The 25,000-nt window shown below is 43.8% G+C and overlaps 2 protein-coding genes across 3 annotated transcripts in view; one reads left to right on the top strand and one right to left on the bottom strand.

Annotated features, from left to right (window-relative positions):
* Nucleotides 1-1,518: 1,518 nt before the first annotated feature.
* LOC311039000 (E3 ubiquitin-protein ligase MSL2-like) lies at nt 1,519-9,241 on the top strand. The gene is made up of 3 exons (XM_084048633.1): nt 1,519-3,164; nt 5,033-6,534; nt 7,321-9,241. The coding sequence occupies exons 1-3, from the start codon at nt 3,023-3,025 to the stop codon at nt 7,627-7,629; spliced, it is 1,953 nt and encodes a 650-aa protein (XP_083904759.1). The 5' UTR covers nt 1,519-3,022; the 3' UTR covers nt 7,630-9,241.
* Nucleotides 9,242-12,088: 2,847 nt separating this feature from the next.
* The window catches only part of tnfsf10 (TNF superfamily member 10), a 13,604-nt gene continuing 692 nt past the window's right edge, over nt 12,089-25,000 (bottom strand). For both annotated transcript variants that reach the window (XM_084048566.1, XM_084048567.1), the window contains 5 exons: nt 20,629-20,766; nt 19,081-19,126; nt 18,294-18,407; nt 17,438-17,685; nt 12,089-15,809 (listed from right to left, as the gene is read on the bottom strand). In XM_084048566.1, coding sequence (XP_083904692.1) covers nt 15,600-15,809; nt 17,438-17,685; nt 18,294-18,407; nt 19,081-19,126; nt 20,629-20,766 — 756 coding nt within the window. In that variant the 3' untranslated portion in view covers nt 12,089-15,599. The remainder of the gene's footprint in view (nt 15,810-17,437; nt 17,686-18,293; nt 18,408-19,080; nt 19,127-20,628; nt 20,767-25,000) is intronic.

Below are 25,000 nucleotides of genomic sequence, written 5' to 3'. Positions count from 1 at the left end.
CAGGATGATTAAACACCAAAGCAAAGCCATGGTGTGTAATCATCCTGAAGGGGTTTATTTCTCAACAACTATCAGCACGGCGACAATTATCCCACTTATTACACAGCTACTTCATAGATAAATTAATAAATTGACCCAAAACAACAAAACTAAGTATTTCCTTGCAAGTTGCTTATGGTAATGAAAGTATTCCATAAGTGGACAGTAGTTTGGTTGCCTCGGAAAATGAGGAAGTGTTGATCAAATAGAATCAATTTTCGGTTACTGCATTGTCTATTTCTCGCTTCAAATGTTTTCAAAAAAATTCTTGAGAGCAATGTTTAGTTAAATTACATTGTGTGTTTGTTTACATGGATGTCATGTTGGACATGGCACAAAATTCAAGCAGCGCTGCACAGCAGGTGCTCTCAGTCTTTGATGAGTTGAGATAGCGGTTTGTTATTGAGCCCATCATTCAGATGCGTTCGGAAATACAGCACTGAGCGCACTGGCCAATACTAACTAATAGGCGAGTGTGCTCCGGTGCGCAATTTCCGAACGCACCCCAACACACTGTTGAATACAGCTCGACCAATCAGAATCAAGCATTCAACCAAGCTGTGTAATAATTCTGAATAATGACCGACGCTGTCTAATTAAAGACTCCACCTGCTGCTCTGGTTGAATTTTATGCTGTGTCCAACATGACAGCCATGTAAACAAAACATGCAATGTCATTTACAACTAAATGTTGCTCTCAAGAATGTTTTTGAAAACATTTGAAGCAAAAAATAGACCAGCACTTATGGAATACTTTCATCATAAGCAAGGACATATTTCGTTTTGTTGTTACTTTTGGGTCAATTTATTTACTAGCCATGTAATAAGCGGGATTGTCGCCGCGCGGTAGTCGTTGAGACTACCGCTCGAACTGGGCAAAACGTCACTTGATGCTGATTCATTTACCCACATCATGTGGGTAAAAGTTTTACCCACATGATGTACATGATCAGTGTAATCTGTATCAGATATATTTGTTTATGAATGTTTTTCAATATAACTTTAAAGGAGTAGTTCACCCAAAAAAATGACTTATTTTCTATCAATTGCACACCCCATGAAGCCTTGAATCCATGGATTTCTTTAGTTTTTGTCACATTCCTAAACTAATTATTTTATTCCCGTCTCCTACCGGCTAATGTATCCGGTAGGAGACACAAAGTAGATTATTTGTGTCTCCTACCGGAAATACACCCAGTCATCAAATTATTGGTTTAGGAATGCCACAAAAACAAAAAATAAATCCCTGAATTGAAGGCTTCATGGGGTGTGCAATTGATAGAAAATAAGTCATTTTTTGGGCGAACTCCTCCTTTAATATTGATATCAATGATATGATTCCTTTTTGTATAGGCCTATGTGATATTAATGGTATCATCGTCGGATTTACCGTCAAACTTTTAAATGGACCGCTTTGTACGTGTGTTCTCGCGAGATCATTGTGGCCCAACAGCGCCCCCTCTAGAAAACAACCGGAGATGTTCAAACTACTACTCGGCTAAAACCCATAGCAAGGAAGGTACACAAACAAACATTAATCTCCATGTTGCTTCCAATTCTCCAATAACCGACTGGAGCTCCGCCAGAGGCCGTGAGAGGACTTGCTTTCGGCTACACTCGCTTTATTTCTGCGTCAATCCAACGGGTGGAAGAACGACCAGCAGTGGACAGAGGGGCCTGTATTTATTTAGTTGGCCGTGTTCTCAGGCGCTCGGAGCGGGCTGCTGTCGTCACTACAGCCCGGTGCTTCGGGCCTTCGGCGGATGTTATTTTTTTCCCACCGCACAAAAACGGCAAAGTGTTCTTTATTTCTCGGGATAAGCTGCGTTTTAGTCGTCTTTCGCTCTTCCTGCGAACGGTTTCTGCGATCTTAAAGGACCCGGCGGTACAACAGTCCGAACTGAAGAAGGGGGGGCCTGTGTTTTGTTTTCGCACTAGTCGGAGGAAGGGAAGCCGCCATGAATCTGTGTGAACAATAACAACACAATCTGAGCCTGGCTGCCCGTCTGGCCTGGTGCCTCTTGGCCGGGGGAGCAGTCAGTGCACCGGGGCTACGGTCTGGCCTCTGGCCGGGGGGGAGCAGAGCAGTGCACCGCGGGGCTACGGTGTCTCTGGGCCGGGGGGGAGCAGTCAGTGCACTGGGGCTACGGCGGTGCCAGAATGCACGGTGGAATGAAGCCTGCCGCTGGTGCCGGGCCATCCTAACCTTAAACAGCACCGACCACCATGCATGTTGTTGTGGATGATGGTGCGAAGAACAGCGCACTGTGGACACAGCGTCAATATAAAAGCCCGTCTGGATTGATCGCTGCTGCTGCGACCCAGCAATAGTAACGGTACATAGTAATTAACTAATGGTAATAGGAGAGAGCTCAACACCAGAGGAAAGAGCTCAACATCAGAGGAAAGAGCTCCACATCATCACAACAACCATGCAATATGGTTTAGTCATCATATTAAGTAAAACGACAGACAGTGCCGTGATGAACAAACCGAACCCCTCTTCTTGGCTCAATTAACTTCTATGCATCTGATCTGAGGAGGAGCTCCCGCCTTCATGTTTGCACTTCTACAGCCTGACATCCTGATGTACATCTTTGATTGTTTTTATCATTAATTTGTTACGGTTATTTTTTTGGTATTATTTAACGCCAATGTGTGGCTGGAGATGCGATGAGGATGGATTGGTTGTGATCTAAATAACAAGAAGACTAGTTTAACTAACACAGACAGTTAATATGCATGTGGACTTTACGGTCATGGGAGGAATGAAGCTTTTATACGCGACCCCCCTCATGATCTGTGTTCATTCCAAGGACCACCACCACCACCACAACACCTTCCTCCCCCCTGGCGGACACTAGTCACCATACAGACTGCACAGGAGCAGCAGTGACAGCAGCTCTCCTGCCCCTGGACAGAAGTGTTTGTTGTACCGTGATTGGTTTTGGTTTGTATTATCTTTCCACCCACCCGGACGGACATGAACCCGGTGAATGCGACCTCTCTGTACGTGTCGGCCAGCCGCTCGGTGCTCCAGTGTGACCCCAGAGACCCCCGGGCCCTGGCAGAGCTCTGCAAACTGCTGCCCTTCTTCAGACAGTCGCTGTCATGCCTTGTGTGTGGTGAGTGTCCTGGTGGGAGGGCTGTCACCATTGCAAGTTTAAGTTGACGATTAATTGTCACACAAATAATTGCGATTAACGCAATTGTGTTTTTTGGCATTGAACATTATGAATACAACTTAAACATTTTGTTTGTTTTTTACTAGGCTTCATAATCACAAATTGCACAGGGCAGATATGACAAATAACTTAAATATACCAAGAAATTACTGACACATTTAATAATATACTTTCAAGAAAATGCAAAAATAGCGGAAATAGCTGATCTGCAAGTAGATCAGCTATTTCTGCTATTTTTGGAAAACGTTTGAAAATGTATTGAATATTTTTCAACATGGAAACGATTATGACGATTATGCAAAATAATTGCGATTATCTCAAATAATTGTGACAGGCATATATATATATATATTATATATAAAAATATATAAATAAACACAGCTTTCAGAGACTGCACAGTGAGGGGGGTGTGTCCCCCCTTGCTTTGCAAGAACGTTATACCTACTTAAACACAGCAGTCGTCCACAATAAATGTGCCTTTATGTATGTTTTTGTAACTTGCAATCATGATAAATTAGCAAATATATCTGTTGATTATTAACAATAATAAAGTTCAACATCAAGTACCATAGCAGATTTATTTTTGTTTGTGACATTAACAAATTGTAACGTGACATTACTTTAACAGTTGGAAGTAATGTCACGTTACACTATTTCGAAATGTCATTGGTTACTCTTTGACTGACAAATTAACAGTACTGTGACATTTACAGTACAGTCCTTGGAACATAAATAATAAACCCAGGTCCCTCCTCTTATACATACAGTAGCCTACCACAGACAGTTTTCCCACCACTTCCTGTAGTAAAAACAAACAACAAGGATGTGGGTGTTTGCATGGTGTTAGAAAATGGGTAATATGCATGTTGTTTTGAATGTTTTAGCACAGTTGTGTAGTCAGTGGTTCTCAAACATTTTAAATTTCATAATGAGTGCACAAATGACATACAGACCTGTTGCAGTAAGGGCCCTGGACCCCACTTTGAAAACCACTACTGTAGTCAGTATTCTTCTTACGTGTATATTGTTATGAATGTCTGCTGTCAGTATTTCTGAAAAGGTCCCTTGCCACTGACAGATGCTCTGTTAAACTGATACTGCGTGCGTGTGTGTGTGCATGCATGTGTGGGGTGCCTTTGCTTATGAATGGACTTTCATCCTCCCGTCCATCTGCAGCTGCTCTTCCTGGCGACAAGCGTTGCTAAGGAAGCTCCGCTCAAAGAGCGGTTGTCTTCCCTCTGTCAACTTAACGAGACTCAACAGTTTTAATGAACACTGCCATACACACACAGAGGTAGCAGGTGAATCTTGCTATAATGCTATCTGGCATTGAAGTTGCAATAACAACCCTTGACAAAATAATCACCTGCACGGAATTTATTACTTGCGGCTAGTTGCGGCCTATAGTTAGTCTGCTCAACCATTCAGCTTGGCACCTAACCTCACTAAGCAGTCAGGGAAGTGTGTGTGTGTGTGTGTGTGTGTGTGTGTGTGTGTGTGTGTGTGTGTGTGTGGGGGGGGATTAATCATTCATGTCATCATGGCATGGTGTAATCTGTCTCGTTCCTGTGAAGTGTATAATGCATCTTCTGTTTACAAATCCTCTTGGTTTTCTTTCCTGCACTCCCTTCCCTTCCCTTTCCACCTCCATCCCTCCTTCCCTCTCCCCTCCTCCCACGCTCCTTGTTTATCTCCTCACATCTGTCCTTCAATCACTCTCTCTCTCTTCTCACCTCTTCTCCCTTTTACTATCCCTCCTTTCCACCATGTCTCTCCCTCCCTCTCTCCTCCTCCTCCTCTTCATGCAGGTAACCTGCTCCAAGACCCCATTGCCCCCACAGACTCGTCCTGCCAGCACTACGTATGTCGCGGGTGCAAAGGTCAGAGGATGCAGCTGAAGCCGTCGTGTAGCTGGTGTAAGGACTATTCCCGCTTCCAGGAGAACCGCCAGCTGTCCCTGCTGGTCCACTGTTACAGGAAGCTGTGTCTGTACATCGCCCAGTCGCCCCTCGCGCCGCACATAGCCAGCGCGGCGGGCGACTCGCCGGACCTCCAGGCCATCCTCAACGAGGGCCTGACGCTGGCTGAGAGCGAGCAGGACGCCACAGAGGATGCCGTGGACTCGTCGGACGGCCAGTCGCACGATGGAGGCGCAGCCTCCTCCTTCGTCTCCAACGAGGTCCGTCCGGCGGAGGTCGTGGCTCTGCCGCCGGCCCTCGTCGAGGTCAAGGTGGAGGACAGTCCGAGCCGGGTGGCGGGCGTGAACGGGCTGCACGACTGCAACGGGCTGGCGGAATTGGACGCGCTGCAGCCCATCGCCATAGAAACGGGAGGAGGAGGAGGGGTTTTGAAGTCGGAGGTCTTCGAGGACCAGCTGCCAGTGTGTGTGAGCGTCACGGCCGGCGGTGACGGGGGTCTGTGTGAAATCACCGCGTTCGGGGAAGAGCTCAAGCACAGCGGGGGGTCGTTGCTGCTGAGCGTGGAGGAGGTGCTCAGGACGTTGGAGACCGCCGACCCCGACCCGGACCCCCCTGGTCCCCCCCTGCCGGACTGTGACCCCCCCGCCTCCGTACCTCACGCCAGCCTCAACGGCCCCCACTGCCCGTTGGGTCCCGACTCCTCCCGCCACACGCCCTCCCTCCCACCGGAGAACAGCCCCCGCCCGCCGCAGCCTCACCTTCACCCCCAGCCCTCGCTGCAGCCTCCACCCCAGCCCCCCACCGTCGTCCCCCGCGCCCCGTCTCGCTGCCACCGCAAGCGCTCGCGCTCGGAGAGCGACAGCGAGAAGGTGCAGCCGCTCCCCATCGCCAGCCTCCTGCGCGGGGGCCCTCCCCCGCCTCCGCTCGGTGCCAACAACAACTCCCCTCACCACCACCTCCTCCACCACCACCATCACCACCACCTCCTCAGTCCGGCTGCCGCCAAACGGGAGCCCAAATTCCCCCTCTCGGGGGCCGTTGCGCTGCCCCACCACCCCCACCTGGCCCCCGTGCCCAACGGAGGCCCTCCCAAGGTGGGTAAGACTGTGCTGGTGTCCAGCAAAGGACTGAAAAAGGCGGTGGAACACCACGGCGGGCAGAAGAAGGCCTACACCAAGGCCAGGCAGGGCGTGCCCAAACCCCGCGCCCAGCCGCATGCCCGTATGCCTCCTCACCCCCACTCTCACCCTCTGTCCCATCCGCCCAGTCCCTCCAAGCCGCTGTACAAAAAGCCCGTTGAGAAGAAGGGCTGCAAGTGTGGCCGAGCCACCCAGAACCCCTCCGTTTTAACCTGTAGGGGTCAGCGATGTCCCTGCTACTCCAACCGCAAGGTGAGAAACAAGGGGCAGCAGCAGGCAGTGGTGGAAAGTAATCGTTTGTTCGTTCTTTCTTTATTCGGATCCACATTAGCTGCCAACAAAGTAGGGTCCACAACAAACATAGCAATACATAATCACATATAACACAACATAAAGTACAGTACTAGTACTGTGCTACTTTTACTTAAGTAAATAATCTCAGTACTTCCACCACTGGGCAGCAGGTGCTAGTTGTCTGCCCTGCGTCTTACATTACAGCCCCTCATGGTTACATTTACTTCTGACTTGGTTGGAATGTAGCTGACGCTCTCATCCACAGAGTGGTGTAGATAGAATATACTTCACTCTCTAGTTTAGAGAGTTACAATTAGAATAAAAGCTGAGATGAGAGGTCGGAGATCTTCTCTTCATATTGGCTAATGGCTAGAGGTATCAACATGTTTATTTTGCAATTATTGTTACCTTTTTATTAATTGTGGTTGATTTGAGGAAAATAGTTATTTCATTGTAGTATATCGCTGCCACTGGGCGGAAACCTCATAAGCTCACAATGTAGATCGGCTATTTTCACTACTGTACGATGAAGTAGGTAGGGCATTCATTTACGAAAAAACATAAAAAGTTAAATAATGGAGATAAGAGGTTTCTGCCCAACAGCAACAATATCCAGTAATTCAACATTATTTCAGAAGAATAACATTCTTGGAGAATTATTATGGTTCTCTCTTTTTTTGTTATTACGATATGAATGTGAGGTTTTATAACATTATTCATATTTCATAATGCTGTCATTCCCAGGCATGTTTGGACTGCATTTGTCGGGGTTGTCAGAACTCCTACATGGCCAACGGGGAGAAGAAACTGGAAGCGTTTGCGGTTCCAGAGAAGGCCCTGGAGCAGACCAGACTGACGCTGGGCATCAACCTCACCAGTATCACCGCGGCGGCCCTGCGCAGCCCGGCCACCAGCGCCCCCGGTGGCAACGCACTCATCAACGTGGCCGCGGGAACGGCGGCCCCCGTGGTCACGGCCGCCGCCTTCATCTCCGGGGCGGGACACGACAGTAGGGCTTTTGACGATTCGCTGGAGATGCGGTTTGACTGTTGACGCCCGGCCCACTTTTTTTTGGTTGATTTTGACGCGCACATTCCCCGCCCCCTTTCCTCCACAGGTGGGCGTGGCCTCCATCGGAGCCACGACGAAGGGCCCGCCGCTGCAGGGTGGGGGGGGGGTGGCGGGGCCAGAATAAGGCAGCTACAGTGACAGGCGGCAGTGAGGGCCAATGAGCTCTCAGGCTGAGGAAAAAGCCCTCCCATCTGTTACCTGGAACTGCACCATGCTTGTGGTCTTACGGAGTGATGCAGGGTGGACAAACAGACAAGAGAAGAAAGAAAGGAAGGGACGGGAGTAAAACACAGAGAGAGAGAGAAAGACATATGTAGCGTTACTGTATGTTCCCAGATTTCACTTCAGCGGCGTTAGACAAGTTGTCGTCTTCTACATGGGTAAAGTATAGAGCATGTTGTGTAGCCAAGTCTGAGTTCTGAGCAGGTGTGTGTGTGTGTGCGTGAGTGCGTGTGTGTATGTGCGTGCGTGCGTGTGTCTGTGTGCACGCGCGCGAACGAGGGCATTGTTTCTGGTTTGGACACGAACGTTGTTGTTGTTATAGCAGGAGCGGAGACATCATCATTAGAGGCTGGTTGTGTAATTTATATAAGAAAAACATTGTTTTTTGTAAACAGACATCAATTTCCATTTAAGAAGACATTTTATGATCTATTTTATAAGTTACATGTGACTGAGGAAGGGAGTGAAAACGGGGGCTCAACCAGAGAGTTTCACAGAAGAGAAACGAGGCATACAGGTTGGTTAATGGTATTATTTATTATACGATTCACAAAACTTCTACAATACAAAGTAATATGAAGTCGGACAGTGATTCCTGGCCACTGACCACTGAAACATGACAGGCATGTGTCAAAGCTATCAAATTACCTGTGTTCATATCGGTCTGTACTTAACAGCGGCTTCGGTGAGATGCTGTCAATTATTATTTATTGTAATTCCGGGGATGTGGCGCAACCATTTGAGTTGTACATAGACAGTCAGTACTGTCTATTCTCTACGTCTTCTTGGTGGCAGGTGAGTCGGAAGGATACAAACACAGTGACAACACACCAATGCTTGTGGGGAGGAATTAATTGGCATAACGACTAAATTGGGGAGAAAAAGTACTTCATTTTTTCACTTTGCACATATGAGCCGGTCACAGTCTCATAAATGCACTTAATTGTCTGCCTCGTTCTCTTCTCGTCAAATAACCTGGTTTAGTTGGGGTCCCGTCGCCTCCCTCTCCCCATCAGTTCTGACTTCTTCTGGAAGCTACACAACCGCTGCTAATTTACCAGAAAAAGGACTTCAAGGATAGTGCAATGAGCGCTCCTTGTTTTACGTAAAGTTACATTAAATGCGATTTTTGCAGTATTTATTGGATGTCACCTGACTTCGCCCGGTGGGTGTCTCTGCTTGTGGATTGGACCCACCCACCACCACGATGGATCTCTTTCATGACTGTCAACAATCTGTCAGTCTTTGACACTTCCTGTCTAAATTATGTTGCTGTCTGTTTAGTGTTAGTGTCTCCAAAAACTGTTTTTGTTTCTCCCTTGGGGCATTTAAATATCTGTAATATAACTGTAACATATTTCCACAAAAAAGAAAATCCAAAACAAAGCTATCTTGTGTGACTGTTTTTATTTATCTCTAACTTGTTTTTAAATTAGTTAGAAATGATCTACACACTGTAATCTTTTTATCCAGGTTTGTTTTTGTAGGCTCTGCAGTTCTAAGTTATTCAGCCTTTATTACCCTTTACAGCCACTGGAGGGCATCATCAGACTGTTAATGCCTTGAAAATGTGCATTTTGTCCACACTAGTCTACAATGTGTAGAATATCAGCTTTTTGTGTATACATAATTAAGACCAAAAAATGATATTCAAAAGACAAAAACATTGATTATGTAACATCCTAATGTATCAACATCAGTATTTGCAGTGGAGTGGATTTGTTACTGTTGTTTGGCATTGTTGGGAAGCAAATCATTGCTGTCGGGTTGAAACCTAAAGTCCAAAAATGATACTTTTCAGGATAGAAATAAATAAAATAGCAGATCTACAAGGTGAAAACACATCGCATTGTGACACGTTTTGAGCTTGTAGATCGACACAGTATGACAAAGTAAGGCCGTAATTTACGGAGGGAAAAAAGTTAGTATCTCCATCATAAAAAAATTATGATGGAGATAAGAGGTTTATGGCCGACAGAAACAAAATGTGAATGCACAAGTCTACATAACTGTAAATGCTGACAATGTAGGCTCTGTGATCTGGATTGAACCTACCCACAATGCTTTGCTAATGTTTTCTCTCCTGTCATGTGTGACTGTCTCACTGTCTGTAGGTGCAGCTCATCCCAATGGAAAGACTTCCCATCAAGATAATTAATATACCACACAAATATGAGCAAACTAATTCTAATTCTGAATTCTGCTTGCTTTATAGTTCCTCGCGGCAGCAAGCAGTTTCAAGTCAGAACGAATATTTACTTTTGTTTATAGTCAGCAAATTCTCCCAAACTCGTTTAAATCCCTCCCCAAAAAACAGTGCACATTCAAACCACAGTATGTTTTTCTTATTAATATTCTACTGCCCCAGTCCACAGGCCTATGTGCCAAGTAGAGAAACTCTACTGACAACTGGTCAACTACAGGATGTAGTGACGGGGTCACATAACAAAGCTCAACACTTCTCTGGAACAATGGTTCTCAAACTGGGACCCAGGGGGTTCCAAATGGACTCATTTACATGCTGTAACTCTTGAGAGTGCACAAATGGAACCATTACGGGTCCATTTGTGCACTCCCAGAGTTATGAGAGCCCTTGAAATTAAGCCATTAAGACCGGGAACGCATCCGTGTCATTTTAAGATTTCTGTGGCTATTAAAGAAATAGCAGATATACAAGCTATTTTTTTATTGTGAAAATGTGTGTAAATCTTTGAATATATATATACACATTTTTAACTCAAATCTTTGCTTCGGGGGTCCCTGGAACAAAATATCTTGAGATGTGGGGGGGGGGGGGGGGGGGAGGGTCTGCGTACAAATACATATAATTTTGGGTGGTCCTTGACATGAAAAAGCTTGAGAACCACTGATTATAGCAACATAAGTTTTTTTTAAAAACTGTTAGGATTTAGAAGACATTTGTAGAATCCCTCAGAAGCAAAGATGTGAGATACAAATGTTAATGTTAAAAAAATATATATTCAAAGAATTGCACACATTTTGCAGATATACAAGCTCATAGCTTCAGTAGATTTGCTATTTTTGATAAGATAATGGTTACAGTGGTTAAAATCTAAAGTGACAGACTTTCCCGTTCTTAATGGGTTGAATGGTTTTGAGAACCGCTGATCTAGAACAAGGTGTTGTCACAACTCCATGCAGAAGGTGAAACATAGGTCCCCAGTAAAAATCAGTTGAGAAGTGCTTCTGCACTACATAGTTTGAGCCTTTTGAGTCTTTCTACTGTAGGCTATACTGGAAGCCTCCAGTGTATCATCAATGAAAAAGGAATTTAACAAGACCGACGTGGACATTAGAGCATCAATCCATTTGTCATCAGGCATTACGCAAGTCCCTTTGTCAGCCACGAGAGCTGGTTTTAATCAAGAATGTCAGAGTAAGTGAGGGGGAGAAATAGAAAGAATTTTAGCCTTATAGACAAAAATTGCAAGGGTGTTGAGATGTCATTCAGAGGACTCAGGACTGTTTTGTTTCCCCCCTCTTCTATCCTGCCAGGCAGTTCATTTCATTCACATGGGGGGCGCTTCGGGTCTAAATTATTCCCTGATCAAGTGTCTAGGATAACAACGGTGGTATTCTTGGTACCAGTGTTGATTTTGACAGCAATTTTGTATTTATTTTTAGTCATAGTCTGTTGAATGAAATTCCATATTTTAGTCATCTGAAAAGTTTTAGTTTTAGTCGACTAAATATAATATTATAGTCGACTAAATCTACAGTTTTTGTCGACTAAAATGTATTTTGGCGGGCCGTGATGGCGTCGTGATGGCGCCTGATTTTACACTTTTAGATCTGCTATTTTCAGAGCGCATCACCCGAGCGCAACCAAACATAAAATGAATTGTCTTAGTTCTACTGGATCTCTTCTCCACTAGTCCCTCCCTAACATTTTAGTCTAGCTTTTATTTGTTTTATTTGTTTTAAATTGTCAATATATTTAGTCATAGTTTTAGTCATCATAGCATCATAGTCTACGAAATCAACACTGCTTGGTACTCCACATCCAGTTGACTACCACTGCTATAGACGAAAGACCATCATAGCAGGCCAAATAAGGTTATAGAACTACAGTATGCACTTGAAAGATCTGTGCCAATTGCCCTCTTGACCTAGGATCGAGTCCTGCCGGTGCCCATACTTCCCCCTCCACTGAACATGTCAGTACACTCTTACCGGAATTTGTGTCACAGTGTCTTTATTTAAACATATTTACAGACAAAACGTGGTTTATTTACATTCACATTTAGCTCCATTTGCACTCGTATCCAAATTGACTGGTTTAGTCCAGTGGTTCTCAAAGTGGGGTCCAGGGACCCTCAGGGTTTCAAATGGACCTACAGTATGTAGATCTGTAACTCTGAGAGTGTACAAATGCAACCAAATGGACCCTTATGGGTCCATTTGGTTCCATTTGAACACTCTCAAGAGTTATGGGGTTCCTTGAAATCAAAAAGTTTGAGAACCACTGGTTTAGTCAGTCGTCAGTTTTTTTTTTGTGGGACGTCCACGCTGCTTTATTGTTGTTCAGAGGAAAACTAGACTCGGATGTGAGTGGACGTTCCCACGGCAACTCATCTGGCGGCCACCCATACTTATTGTGTGAACTCCCTTTGGCTTATAACATATGATTTCAATCTTTGGAACAAAAAAAAAGATAAACACCTGTAGACAATTTCCAAGTGAGTTTGCAAGGGTAATCAGTGCTGACGAATGCAGAGCTCACTCACTCGTTTTGGGAGAAGGTTTGGTCCCACTCAGCACCACATAGTCCTGTCAGTACATTCACATTTACAGACCGTGCTACAGCCCCCCGCTTTTGTACAAACAACATTGTCCAAGCTCATTATTATATCCTTCTTTGGAGATTCTCAAGCTTTAGATTGTTGGCAGTGACAAGTGAGAGAGTAAGTGCTTGATTATATCATTTGCGGTAATCTTGCGCCTTTGATCATGGCTAAAACTAAAACCAAAAAAACATACTTTACATTCAATAGTACAAACCAGGGTTCTTTCAAGCCCAGTTTTGTTACTCCTGGTACTCTGTCCTATACCAGGCGTTTAAATATATTCATCTGGTGTTGCAAATGCCCAATTAGACAGCTAGAATGAGTCCAGATGAATGCAATCAACTTCCTGGTAGGATAGAAGACCTGCAGTTGAACTGGGGTCAAAGAGCCCTGGTACAGACAATAGAACCAGAACAAGAGGCCGTGCCTTCTCATATTTACATAAGTTCCAGAGCTAGGAATGTCCAAAGAAATAGAGGTCAAGAAAGCATTCAGGAATAACGGGTGAAGTGTGTAATTATTTGCCATTCATTTGTTTCTTGTTGGTACATTTTCTGCAGAATCATCATGCCTCAACCTTCAAAGAATTGGCTTTGAGTTAGTTTCACACTAAAAATAGTGTATCTATAAGCTCACACACGCTGTGAGCTTGTAGATCGGCTGTTCTGGTGCGAGATACTGTACCAGTGTGATACTAATTATTAAAAAATCTGGCATAACAGAAGGATAGAAAATCTAATTTCTGCTCTCTGGATGTGACCCATATTGTTCAGGGAAGATTATTATGATGACAGAGGGAAATCTCCTCCTCTCCTCTCAAACACACACCATATGTACATAAAATACACAAGAGTTTGACTCAGACAATGACCTTGTTTGTTCTCGCTCGCGCGCTCTCTCTCTGTCTTTAACAGAGTTTGACTCACACAATCACTGATATTGTTTGTTCTCTCTTTTTACACACGTGCACAGTGCTGGTTTGCGCTCTCACACACACACGCATGCACGCGCACACGCACTCGCACACACTCATACACACATGGATTCAATGCTGCTCTTTCTTCACTATGATTTACACACTTACACACTCTTTCTCTCTCTCACTCACACACACACACACACACACACACACACACACACACACACACAAACACACATCCCTATCCCAGTGGTCTCCTGTCATATACCACGGAGGACAGTGTTGGCAGCTTTTCATTCCAACCGCATGCCACATCAGGTATTCAAAGGCACTTTAAAGGTAGGGCAACAGATAAGATCTAATATTTACATGCTAGTCCATATCTAAATATCAGTTGCTTTTTTTCTTAAAACTACGTAGATGGAAATTACTTAAAATTAGAAGTTTTGAAAAGGTGACTGTATAGGTAGCAGAATGGAACTGCACAGTGATACCAGTGGAGGAAGCTGCTAGATGTACACTGTATTGCCAGGACTTCTGGTATAATATTGGCCTATAAATAAACATTGTAAATGTCTAGCATTCAAAACCAGATACATTTGCAATGCTCTGGAAGACTCTCTACTGTAAAAGGTTACATGTAATATATTGATGATATAAGTATCATTGTATTGATTTATAGGGTGATTAGGTGAGTTTAACAGTTTGGACTTCCTCCACCCCTGCAAGGTATTTAATAAAAGAAGATTCTCTATTCAGCGATTCCAGCTGGTAGATTTGTTGCACTGGGAGGAAGTTTTCATGGAATGCATTGTAGTCAATCAGAGCCAGGTGGACCAGCTTATGAACAAACATTATTTCTAAACAACTGCTTCCTTTGTAAAATAATCAGTCCAGGAAAATAAAAGAATAGATGTCACACATTGTTTTCTGCCATGTTGCTTTTTGATATGCACACTGTAAAGTTTATTGGGGTATCCAAAGAGCAAGTATGTTTCTGACTGTGCAGGGAGAATGGGCTGCTATCGCTTCTGTCAATCATTGACAACCTGACAACCAAATCTCGCGATACTGCCGAGCCAGAAACGATACATGGTGCGGTTTAGATGTCGCGGTTTAGATGCCTCAATAAAATGACATATTGTGCACATTGAAAATCAGATCAGAAAAAACAAAACCTCTGATACGTCTTCTTTTAACTGACAAAGTTAGTTAGCAATCATTAAAAAATAATTGTTTGTTCTCAATAAGCGGGTCCAGCTGACTCTCATTGACTTCAATGCATTCCATCGAACTTCCGGTTCCAGTTTGCCTCCCATGAGCGCCAGTGACGCATGCCCAGCATCCAATGCTTCCCTCCATTCTATTTTCCTTGCACTCCTGACATCACAAAACTGCACCACTGAATGTTGGGGCGGGCCACTTTTAGCTGTTCAAACCTTTTCCCAACATTTATAAAACATACTTATTGTTTGACAATGCTAAATTGGAACATAAGCACAGTTTTTTCCCCCCATTATTTGAATATCCAGCATTTGAAATTATCTGTTGCCCGGCCTTTAATTACTAAACCACCTGTGTAGTGTCTGTCTACTCCAGGGGCATCAATTGGGTATGGCAAGGTATGGCAGCCGTCCATAGAGGGGCTCCCTGTTCAATATAAAAGATTCTAAATTAAAAATAAGCCGTCGTCTCTGGATGCATTCTTCAATAAAAAATAGGCTGTATTTGAAAGCTTAAGTTGTCTCAAGGCATTTACGCACATTTACCATGTTACACTGTAGCCTTTGCTATAGCCTATAACCTATGAAATGAGTGTTTGCTCGCCATTGATGTCAGGTGACCTTGCCATACCTTAGCCTTTGCGGAATTGACGCCACTGGTCTACTCAGAATAAATAACCTCAATAATCTTGGACCTCCGTGGCACATAACTGAACAGAACCTTCACCCAGCGACAACAGAAAGCCTCTCCTCTGCCTAACCTCTCCTCCTCATCGTCTCCTAGCTGATGAGGAAGGCCCCGAAGAAGCTGCTGCGCTCGTCCATGTCTACGGCCGAGGCGTTGCTGACGGTGACGAAGATGCGGTCGCCGGCGGCCAGGGGGACCAGCCCCCCCTGGTGGGCCGAGTGCAGGGAGAACTGGGCCCCCCGGGACCAACAGGAGGTGCGGCTCGTCTTCATCAGGAGGATGGGTACTGGGTAGGAGCTCATCTGGGGAGATGAAGTAATTATAGTTAGGAAAACTAGACTTTTATACAAAGACACGATAACTGACTGAAACTGTATTGTGTGCTTCCAAAACAAACAAAAAATCCTTAGTTTTAGTCTTTGTCAACATTTTCAAAACTCATTAAAAATTGTGAAAATAGCCTTTTGGAATCAAACCCAGACTACCCCATACAATACAATCCAAAACTAACACTAAAACTAGGTCAAAACGAAACAAAAATAAAAACTAATGAGACATTCTAAACTATAATAACCTTGGGGTGGTTATGACTAAAAGCTAGCTTATTTACATTCAACACAAAGGAAAAGAGGAGAAAGTTCAAAGAAATTAGTGTAACTCAGATGCAAGTTTATAAATCTTTTAGAGCCGTTTAAAGCAGTTTGAGCTATTACTCAAGTATATTCAATTATAAGTCAATTAAAATTATAGTAATTCACTATTGGGGTAACGACTTACAATATTAATTCATGTTTAACAAAGTAATTGAACACTTTATGGGCTTTTCAGACAGCAACCCGCATTCTCACTTGGATCTGTGGAATCGCACTGCACTTTGCATGTCAGCGTCAGATGCGAGACAATGCAATTTCACACGATCATGCCCATGCACTTGTCACTATGCCTGTTAGATTGAAACACAATCGCGATCAGATTGAACACTTGCCTCTCATTGAAAATGAATAGGCACGTCAAATGCTTCCTGTGTTAAAAGCTGATTACTTTCTAAGTATTACAGTTACTATTTCAAATGACGTGTTACTAGCTTTATAGCCAGGCCAACATTTCGATAGACAGACCGACCTACCTACCTACCTACCTACTACCTTTATTCATCTCACATGTCCTAGACCTAGACTCTTCTCGCTTCTGGCTCACAAACTGTGGAATAAGCTTCCCATTGCAGTAAGAACTGCAGACTCACTGCCAATTTTCCACAGTAGTCTGAAAACTCACCCCTTCAGACTCCATCTCACCCCCTAGCACTTCACTCTCCTTGTTGTATCCCTTCTTGATGCTAGCTTACTATGCAGATATAGTTCACTTGTTCTCATGTTTTTGTTTCTTAGTTGTTGTTGTTGTTGTTGTTGTTGTTTTTCCCGACCGCAAATGTTCGAAATGTGATTTAGATAGCATGTTGACTAGATATTATTTACCTGGTCTCATAGTTATGTGACTATTTTGTTGCTTATTGAATAGAGCTGATTGCTTACTCTGCTTATTCTGAATTCGCACTTGTAAGTAGTTAATGGTAGTTTTTATTTTCATAAAAGAAAATGGTTATAGTTAAAACCTCAATCTGCAATGTCTTCAACTGGTTGGCTGTATGTAGAACAGCAAGAACTTAGGTTTAGAATGATAATACCTTAATATCATAACTCTACTATTTTGATAACTGTTTAGGAAATAAAGCACCTTTCAACAATCACAGATTGGGACAGCATATGAAAACATTAGTGAATTTGTTTTTGCTTTATTCCCTCTGCTGCCCTTGGCTATATCTATTTTCTTTGGCTTGAGTCTCTAACTGATGTGCTGCCTTTGACAACTGAATTGACCCCACGGGAACAATAAAGGTCTGTCTATGTATCCATCATGAAACAAAGCTCACCTTCTTGTAGACATATTGAAGCAGTGGTTTCCCTCTGTCCTCCCCCTCCTCTCCATCTTCCTCTCCCTCCTCCTCTTCCTCGGGGGAGTGGGTGTGCCTGAAGTAGGTCTGGGCGTAGACGTAGTACAGGCCCGCCCTCGGAACCACCAGCTCCCCGTCCACCAGCTGCACGTCCTGGAGGAACGCCAGGCCCTTCTCCCCCTCCCACCACGAGATCTTCTGGCCCTGCACTCGCCGACCCAGAGAACCTGGGGACGACCGGCAAGAACACACATACATTTGTATTACTGTACTTGCGAGGACATCAAAGTTTAACGACAATTTTATAAATACCTTATCTGCCTTTATTTATAGATATAGTGGAGATGGACAGGAAACAGGGAGAGAGAGATGGGGAGAAACATGCAGTAAAGATAGTCGGGAACAGGACTCGAACCCACGATGCACTAAAAATAATAATAGTAATCGTTTATTTTTTTGAAAAAACAAGACAAACAGAAACAACAGACAAACGGACAGACAAACCAAATAGTATAATGTTCCTTTAAGCCACTTTTGATCCGAATCCTACTGTAAATCAACTGGCTAAAGGGCAGATATTAGGCTTTTGGTCATCAGGCAGAGGCTCTGAGCCACTACTGCTACACATAATCTGACACGTGCATGCAAATTCTCACAGACGGCGAAAATAAGCACCTGCAGTACTAGTCTGGGAAATAAGAACTAAATCAGTGCCATATCCTAACTGACACACACACACACACACACACACACACACACACACACACACACGCACACACACGCACACAGGACACCTCCCACTAGTGTCTACATGCAGTGCTTTGGCAGGACTTACCCCCAGTTCGCTCCCCTTTAGGGCTGAAGCTGCCTGTAACGTGCGCTGCCACTTTGGGGCGAGCAGAAGCCCTGTCGTCCATCACCAGTGAGGGCAAGACCCGGGATACCTCGTCTGACAGGGAGGGGTGTGAGAGAAGCATTAGTCTGGCATGTCCTGTTCTGTTCTGCTTTCACCCCAAACCAAACCCTACTTCAGCTGATTCAACTTTTTCAGATCAGGGCCCACTTGAAAGTCTCGAAAGCGTTCCCACCCATCTGAACCACTTGGACCGAATGGCTGCCATGTTAAGTGGTCAGATGGGTGGGCTGCAGGCCTTTTCAGAGCATTTTTATTTTTAAGGATAAATCAATCGCGATCATCACAACTGGATCTTCAAGCTTGAAGTAAAGTGGCCAATATATCGACCATTATTTTACTTTTTGGACTACATCGGTATCGGCAGTTATGCAGCCGATGTGTCTCGGTTCGGATCAATCAAAGTCGTTCAAATTGTTAATTTTGCCCTCAAAACAATAGTAATCAGTGGGCTAGGCCTGTCCAAAATGGCGATCGGCATTGGACCCACAAATATGGCATGGGTCGGGCTCTATAGCTTGAAGATCATTTTGTCTCAGCGAGTGACACACTGTCGTGCAATGTAGTATGAACTGAACTTTAGTCTTTGGTGGGAATGATAACCTGCATACATTCCATATGACATGATGTGTGAGTGTGTGTGTGTGTGTGTGTGTGTGTGTGTGTGTGTGTGTGTGTGTGTGTGTGTGTGTGTGTGTGGTTTTCTCACCTCTCACCGCAGAGGAGATCTGCCTCTGGTACTGCAGGGAGACTGACTGGAGGGGAAACGGAAAGAAATGATATCTGACGGGCAGGTAGGAAGTATTAAGTATTACACAGCAGCGGTTTACTAAGATTAAGAGCTTGGGTTGCTCTCTCTGTGTGTGTGTGTGTGTGTGTGTGTGTGTGTGTGTGTGTGTGTGTGTGTGTGTGTGTGTGTGTGTGTGTGTGTGTGTGCGTGCGTGCGTGCGTGCGTGCGTGCGTGCGTGCGTGCGTGCGTGCGTGCGTGCGTACTTGTATTACTATACTTGTGAGTGCCAAATGTAGAAAGAAGAAATAGACATAATGAGGACAGTTTTCCTGGTAGGGAAATTGTTTTTCCAAATTGATTTGGAAGTTAGGCTAACAGTTAGGATAAGAGTTATGCCTGATTTATACTTAGTTGAATATTTTAAAATGTCCCCAACAATATTAAAATGACATTCATAAAATTGTCATCCTAAAAGTTGATGTCCTCACAAGTATAGTGATGCAAAAGTGTGCGTGCCTGTGTGTGTGCGTGCGTGCGTGCGTGCGTGCGTACGTGTGTGTACGCACACATTCTTAAGTGCATGTGTGTTTGTGTGGCTGTTTTTTTATGTCCGTTCTGTGTGTCGTTGTGCGTGTGCGTGCGTGCGCGGGCCAGGTGAGTGCATTCCTGTGCTGATTAAACCACACAGGATCACATCTCATCTCTGACTATGAAGGAGCCCATTGTATGTCTGCAGCGCTCCAAAATGACCTGACACTGACTCAGGGTCAGCTGTGTGTGTGTGTGTGTGTGTGTGTGTGTGTGTGTGTGTGTGTGTGTGTGTGTGTGTGTGTGTGTGTGTGTGTGTGTGTGTGTGTGTGTGTGTGTGTGTGTGCCGGTGCATGCATGGGTGTGGTTCAAGGTTGAGTTTATTTGTCATTCAACCATTATCCATATAAAAATACACATACAATAGAACGAAAAGACATTTGTCAGGACCAGGACACGGTACATGCATACATAAGGGTGTGTGTGTGTGTGTGTGTGTGTGTGTGTGTGTGTGTGTGTGTGTGTGTGTGTGTGTGTGTGTGTGTGTGTGTGTGTGTGTGTGTGTGTGTGTATATGCATTATGACGGTTGAGTGTATATGGATCTTCATATGCACTGGTTTTAGGGCTGGGCAATTAACCAACAATATATCAAAACCAATGTTAGAATCAATAACCGACTTAATCTAATCTAATTAGTTGAATAATGATTTTTTTGGGGGGGGGGCAAGTTTTTTCTCTTTTAATAGATTTTTCCTAATCGACTAAATTGATTAGTCCTATTAACCACTTAACCCTATATTATACTTTGTGGTATAATGGTGCCATACAAAAATCGTGGATATAATCGTTCATTATCGTAATCGAGGCAAAGAAATCATGACATTGATTTGAAGTCATATGGCCCAGCCCTAACTGGTTTTATGGAAGAGAGAGAGACAGACAGACAGACAGACAGACAGACAGACAGACAGACAGACAGACAGACAGACAGGATGTACCTTCTCTATCAGTAGGTGGAGCTGTTGGGTGACCTGCCAGCAGGGATCCCCACGAGACTCAGCCACACGCGCCGGAGCACCCCGAAGGTTGGCGTGAGTTAGACACGACACACTGCTTCGTGCAAACGTCTCTTTCATCTACATAAAAAAATAAATCACATAATTCAGCTGTTTCTTTTGCTGTATTGAAAGTAACAACGATTATATTGGTTGGTTATAGGGTAATCAGAATTTAGTGACATTTAGTTTTGTGTTTAGAGGTTTAGGATTGAGCCAAAGTGTTCATTGTTCAGATTTTTAGTTACACATTGCTACACATGTTTGTAGCATACAGGGAATGCACATTAGTTGACACTACTTAAAGCAGCGGTTCTCAAAAGTGGGGTCCAGGGACCCTCAGGGGTCCTTGAGCTGGTTCCAGGGAGTCCCCAGCTAAATGAGTGTTAGTAGGGTACCAAATGGACCTATACAGGTCTATAACAGAGAGACAGGGGGTCCGTGGACAAATGCATACCAAACTGGGCGTCCTTGAAATAAAAATGTTGAACCACTGACTAAGTATAGAGTTTGTCTAGCAGAGTAGACCAGAGTAGACCACAAGCCTATCCCCCCTTGGTCAAGGGGGGATTTCTCTTGCAGCACATTCTCAGTACCAACTCGTCAAATACAGCCGCTTTGGCAAGTGCCCCAGTCGTCACTTTCCAACGCTCTGAGAGTCCTCTAGCACAGGGGTTCCCAATGTTTTTGTTACCACGGTCCGGCTCACAGTTCATGAAATGTTCTCAGACCAATGGGGCAATGTATAGTCTTAGTCACGCATCAGCTGTGAAATCAGACCGTACCAAAACACAGACGTTGACGGCTTTATTTTATCCAGCTATTAATTATTATATATCATGTTATGTCATTGAGAGATACAGTAAAGATACCATGGATTTGTCAGTCATGTCACTGTCAAGTGACAGAATCTTATCCTTGACATGTTTCTCTTTTGATTTCCTTTTATCCTTGCTCTCCCTGTCCCCCCGCCCTCTTCCTTTCTTTTCTCTTCCCTCTTCTCTTTCTTTCTCTTTTTCGCATACTTGTACAACCCATAACATAGGAATTCCCGGCTGCCTTCTCGCAGCTATGGTGGTACATGTCCCGTGGCCCGTCTCCGGTCCAGGGGCCGGGATCGGGGGTTGGTAGCCTGGCATGGAGACTAATATCACTGCGTAGACATTAGTCTGGAATCTCTGTGTGGAACCTGCATTTCCAAGGGGCAGATAAAAAAAGTGCCTCTGGTGTTAAACCCGGCCCATATTTGTATTCTGGGCCCTGATCGGTGCCCCACAACTTTGGGGTCAGCGAAATCCAATCACAACTGAGCGGCGCCAGACCCAATCTGCCAAGGTTTTTGCACTGGCAGATTCGTCTGGTTTCCAGGCTAGGGGGTTGGGGATCGAACCTCGGCTCTGGCGTCTCTAGTTCGACTGGGGCTCTTGCCCAGCAGTCATATTTGATGACTTGAAGGAGTGAGAATGTGTATCTCCTTAGCTGAGCAGTAGATGTTCAGTTTCCCATGCAGAAGACCCAGATTTAAATTCAGAAGGTAAGCCTACATTTGGGGCTCATCCAGGATTGGACGATGGGGAGGTCAAAGATGGATGATGAGTAGTCCTGCCTGAAGACCAGGAGCCGAAGAGAGAGAGTGTGTGTGTGTGTGTGTGTGTGTGTGTGTGTGTGTGTGTGTGTGTGTGTGTGTGTGTGTGTGTGTGTGTGTGTGTGTGTGTGTGCGTGTGTGTGCACACACGCGCTGATAATTAAGGACGCTGCTGGATCAATCAGGACTGAAATTGGCATGCACACTCTGGATGCCAAGGAAGGAACTCTGCCAATTGTTATAAATAGGCCCCATATTGCTTTACAATTTGGCCTTTATCTCTTGAAATGTAGGTCTTACAATCAAAATGTTTTTAATAGGCGGGTCTGTTCTTTACATATATCATGAACCCCCATCCAATCAACCCCAAATTGGAATCGTATGTTGAGGGGCCTCTATAGTGCTTACCTCAAAAAGCTCTCTGGCATAAAGGGGCTGCCTGCCACAAATGCCAAACGTTTGTACTGCTATTTCCCCTGCAGCTTCCATCATGTCCAGTCCTGCAATGATGTCCTCATGATGGACATTGGACACACAGGAAGGCCAGCCAGCCTGGCGAAGACCTGCACTCCTAGGAGGGCCCTTTTCTTTCACCCAGGTGGTTTCAAATAAACGTGGCTACATGTCATATAAATATGTAAATGTAGCTAGGCCTATATTCCAGGAACCTTTCCATTTGTTGTTCTCCTTATCTTATTTTAAAAGCTCCCCAAGTAATCAAATCTAAATAGACAGGTCTACAGAACAATCCCTCAGGTTCCTTTCTCTTGCATTGTTTAACTTTTCAGTTCTCTGTAACACCATATCTTATCAGCGGGGGTAATGATTAATATATTATGGATGAACACACACAGGGCAGACATCATAAACACTGTGGGAGAGCAGAGCCACCATAAGCAGGCTGTGGTGAAAAAAGTACTCACATTCAGTTACTTAAGTAAAGTATCAATAGGCTACTGCAGTGTAAAAAATACTCTGTTACAAGTAAAAGTCCGGAATTAAAAATTCACTGGTAAAAGTATTGGTATCAAAATGTACTTACTGTACCAAAAGTAGAAAGTACTCATTATGGAGAATGTCCCATTTCACAAGTTTTCAAATGTATAAAAGGTATACTAATCTTTTGCAAATAGCAGATCTACAAACTTGTGAGCTTGTAGATTGGCTATTTTCAAATGGCCAAAATATATATAGAGCTGAAGTGGTTAATGTATGTTTTGCAATAATAATCAAAATCTACAAAGTAACTAGCAACCAAAGTTTTCAAGTAATTGAAGTGGAGTAAAAGTGGGCTACAATATTTGCCTCTGAGATGTAATGGAGTAGAAGTAAAAGTACAGAAAATTGGAAATGCTCCACTAAAGTAGAAATACCTCAAAATTGTACTTAATGCAGTACTTGAGTAAATGTAGCCTACATAGTAGGCTAATTTACACCACCAGAAGCAGGCTGTTATGGTGAGTGCGCCACCACCGCAGCAACATAAACATGCTTCAATCAAACACGCGCTCAGTGTTTAGGGATATAACTGTTTATGATGTTAATCTTTGATTATGATGCAACCAAAGTATTTATGGCAAGCAAAGCATGCGACTTTCTCATATTGTGCGAAGCGAACGCTGTGACTTGATTTCAATTCGCTGTGAAAACGCAGCTTTGAGCTTTTCATAAAAATAACACAATTTAGGCTACAAAGCTAAATCACAATAGAAAGGTAGCCCAAGTTTAGCCCCCCCCCCCCCCCCCCCAGAAACAGACTAGGATATAATCATTAGCTACAGGCAATGGCATGCGTTAAATTACAACACGCTTCCTACTTATTGTTTGAATTCCATTTATGTTTTGGTTGGGTAGGTCCTCTATGGTTCGGTCGCATGCAGAGAACATGTCGTTTGTTGCGCACACTATTATGTCGCAGTCACTCGAACATACATGCATGGAAGAATGCTTGTTGTACAAATTGCATGCATATTATTTACGCAAAAAAAGTTGTAGGCCTACACGTTAGGCTGTAGTCTATTAGTTATTAATGTAGGTTAAATGCAAGTTTAAATCAAGTTTGTAATATTGGTGCATTTGATGCATGCTTAAAAAGTTGTGCGTCTTGTTTCTGTCTGTTTAATTTTTTTTAACTTAACTGACTGACTGATAATTAATTGTTTTTATTTAATTCGTTACAGATGGAGAACGGTGGTGCGTGCACTGATGGAAGAAGTAGCCTATACTCAAATCATGTTTTACTTAAGTAAAAGTATCAATAACACAATGTAGAAATACTCTGTTACAAGTAAAAGTCCGGAATTCAAAATTTACTTGAGTAAAAGTACAAAAAATACGCCAGTACAAAATGTACTTAAAAGTAAAAGTACTCATCGTGCAGAATGTCCCATTTCACAAATTCAAAATCTATAAAAAATCTTTTGAAAATAGCCGATCTACAAGCTCAGAATGCCTAGCATCGCAATGCATTGTGAGCTTGTAGATCTGCTATTTTCAAATGGCCCAAATCATATAGGGCTGAGGTGGTTAGTGTGTTTTGTAATAATAATACAAATCTACAAAGTAACTAAAGTTTGCACATAATTGTAGTGGAGTAAAAGTACAATATTTTCCTCTGAGATGTAGAGGGGTAGAAGTAAAAGTTTTGACAATTGGAAATACTCCTTTAAAGTAAAGATACCTCAAAATCGTACTTAAGTACAGTACTTGAGTATGTGTACTTAGTTACTT

Source organism: Gymnoscopelus microlampas (genome assembly GCF_963454915.1).
Source record: "Gymnoscopelus microlampas genome assembly, chromosome: 22".
NCBI lineage: Eukaryota > Metazoa > Chordata > Actinopteri > Myctophiformes > Myctophidae > Gymnoscopelus > Gymnoscopelus microlampas.
The sequence above is the reverse complement of the archived record's forward strand: the minus strand, read 5'-3'. Positions and strand labels throughout refer to the sequence as shown.

Excerpts from the sequence above, each read along its gene's own strand:
- LOC311039000 (XM_084048633.1), top strand. The coding sequence starts at position 3,023 with ATGAACCCGGTGAATGCGACCTCTCTGTACGTGTCGGCCAGCCGCTCG. Across the intron at positions 3,165-5,032 it reads GCTGTCATGCCTTGTGTGTG|GTAACCTGCTCCAAGACCCC; the intron begins GTGAGTGTCCTG and ends CTCTTCATGCAG. Across the intron at positions 6,535-7,320 it reads CCTGCTACTCCAACCGCAAG|GCATGTTTGGACTGCATTTG; the intron begins GTGAGAAACAAG and ends TGTCATTCCCAG.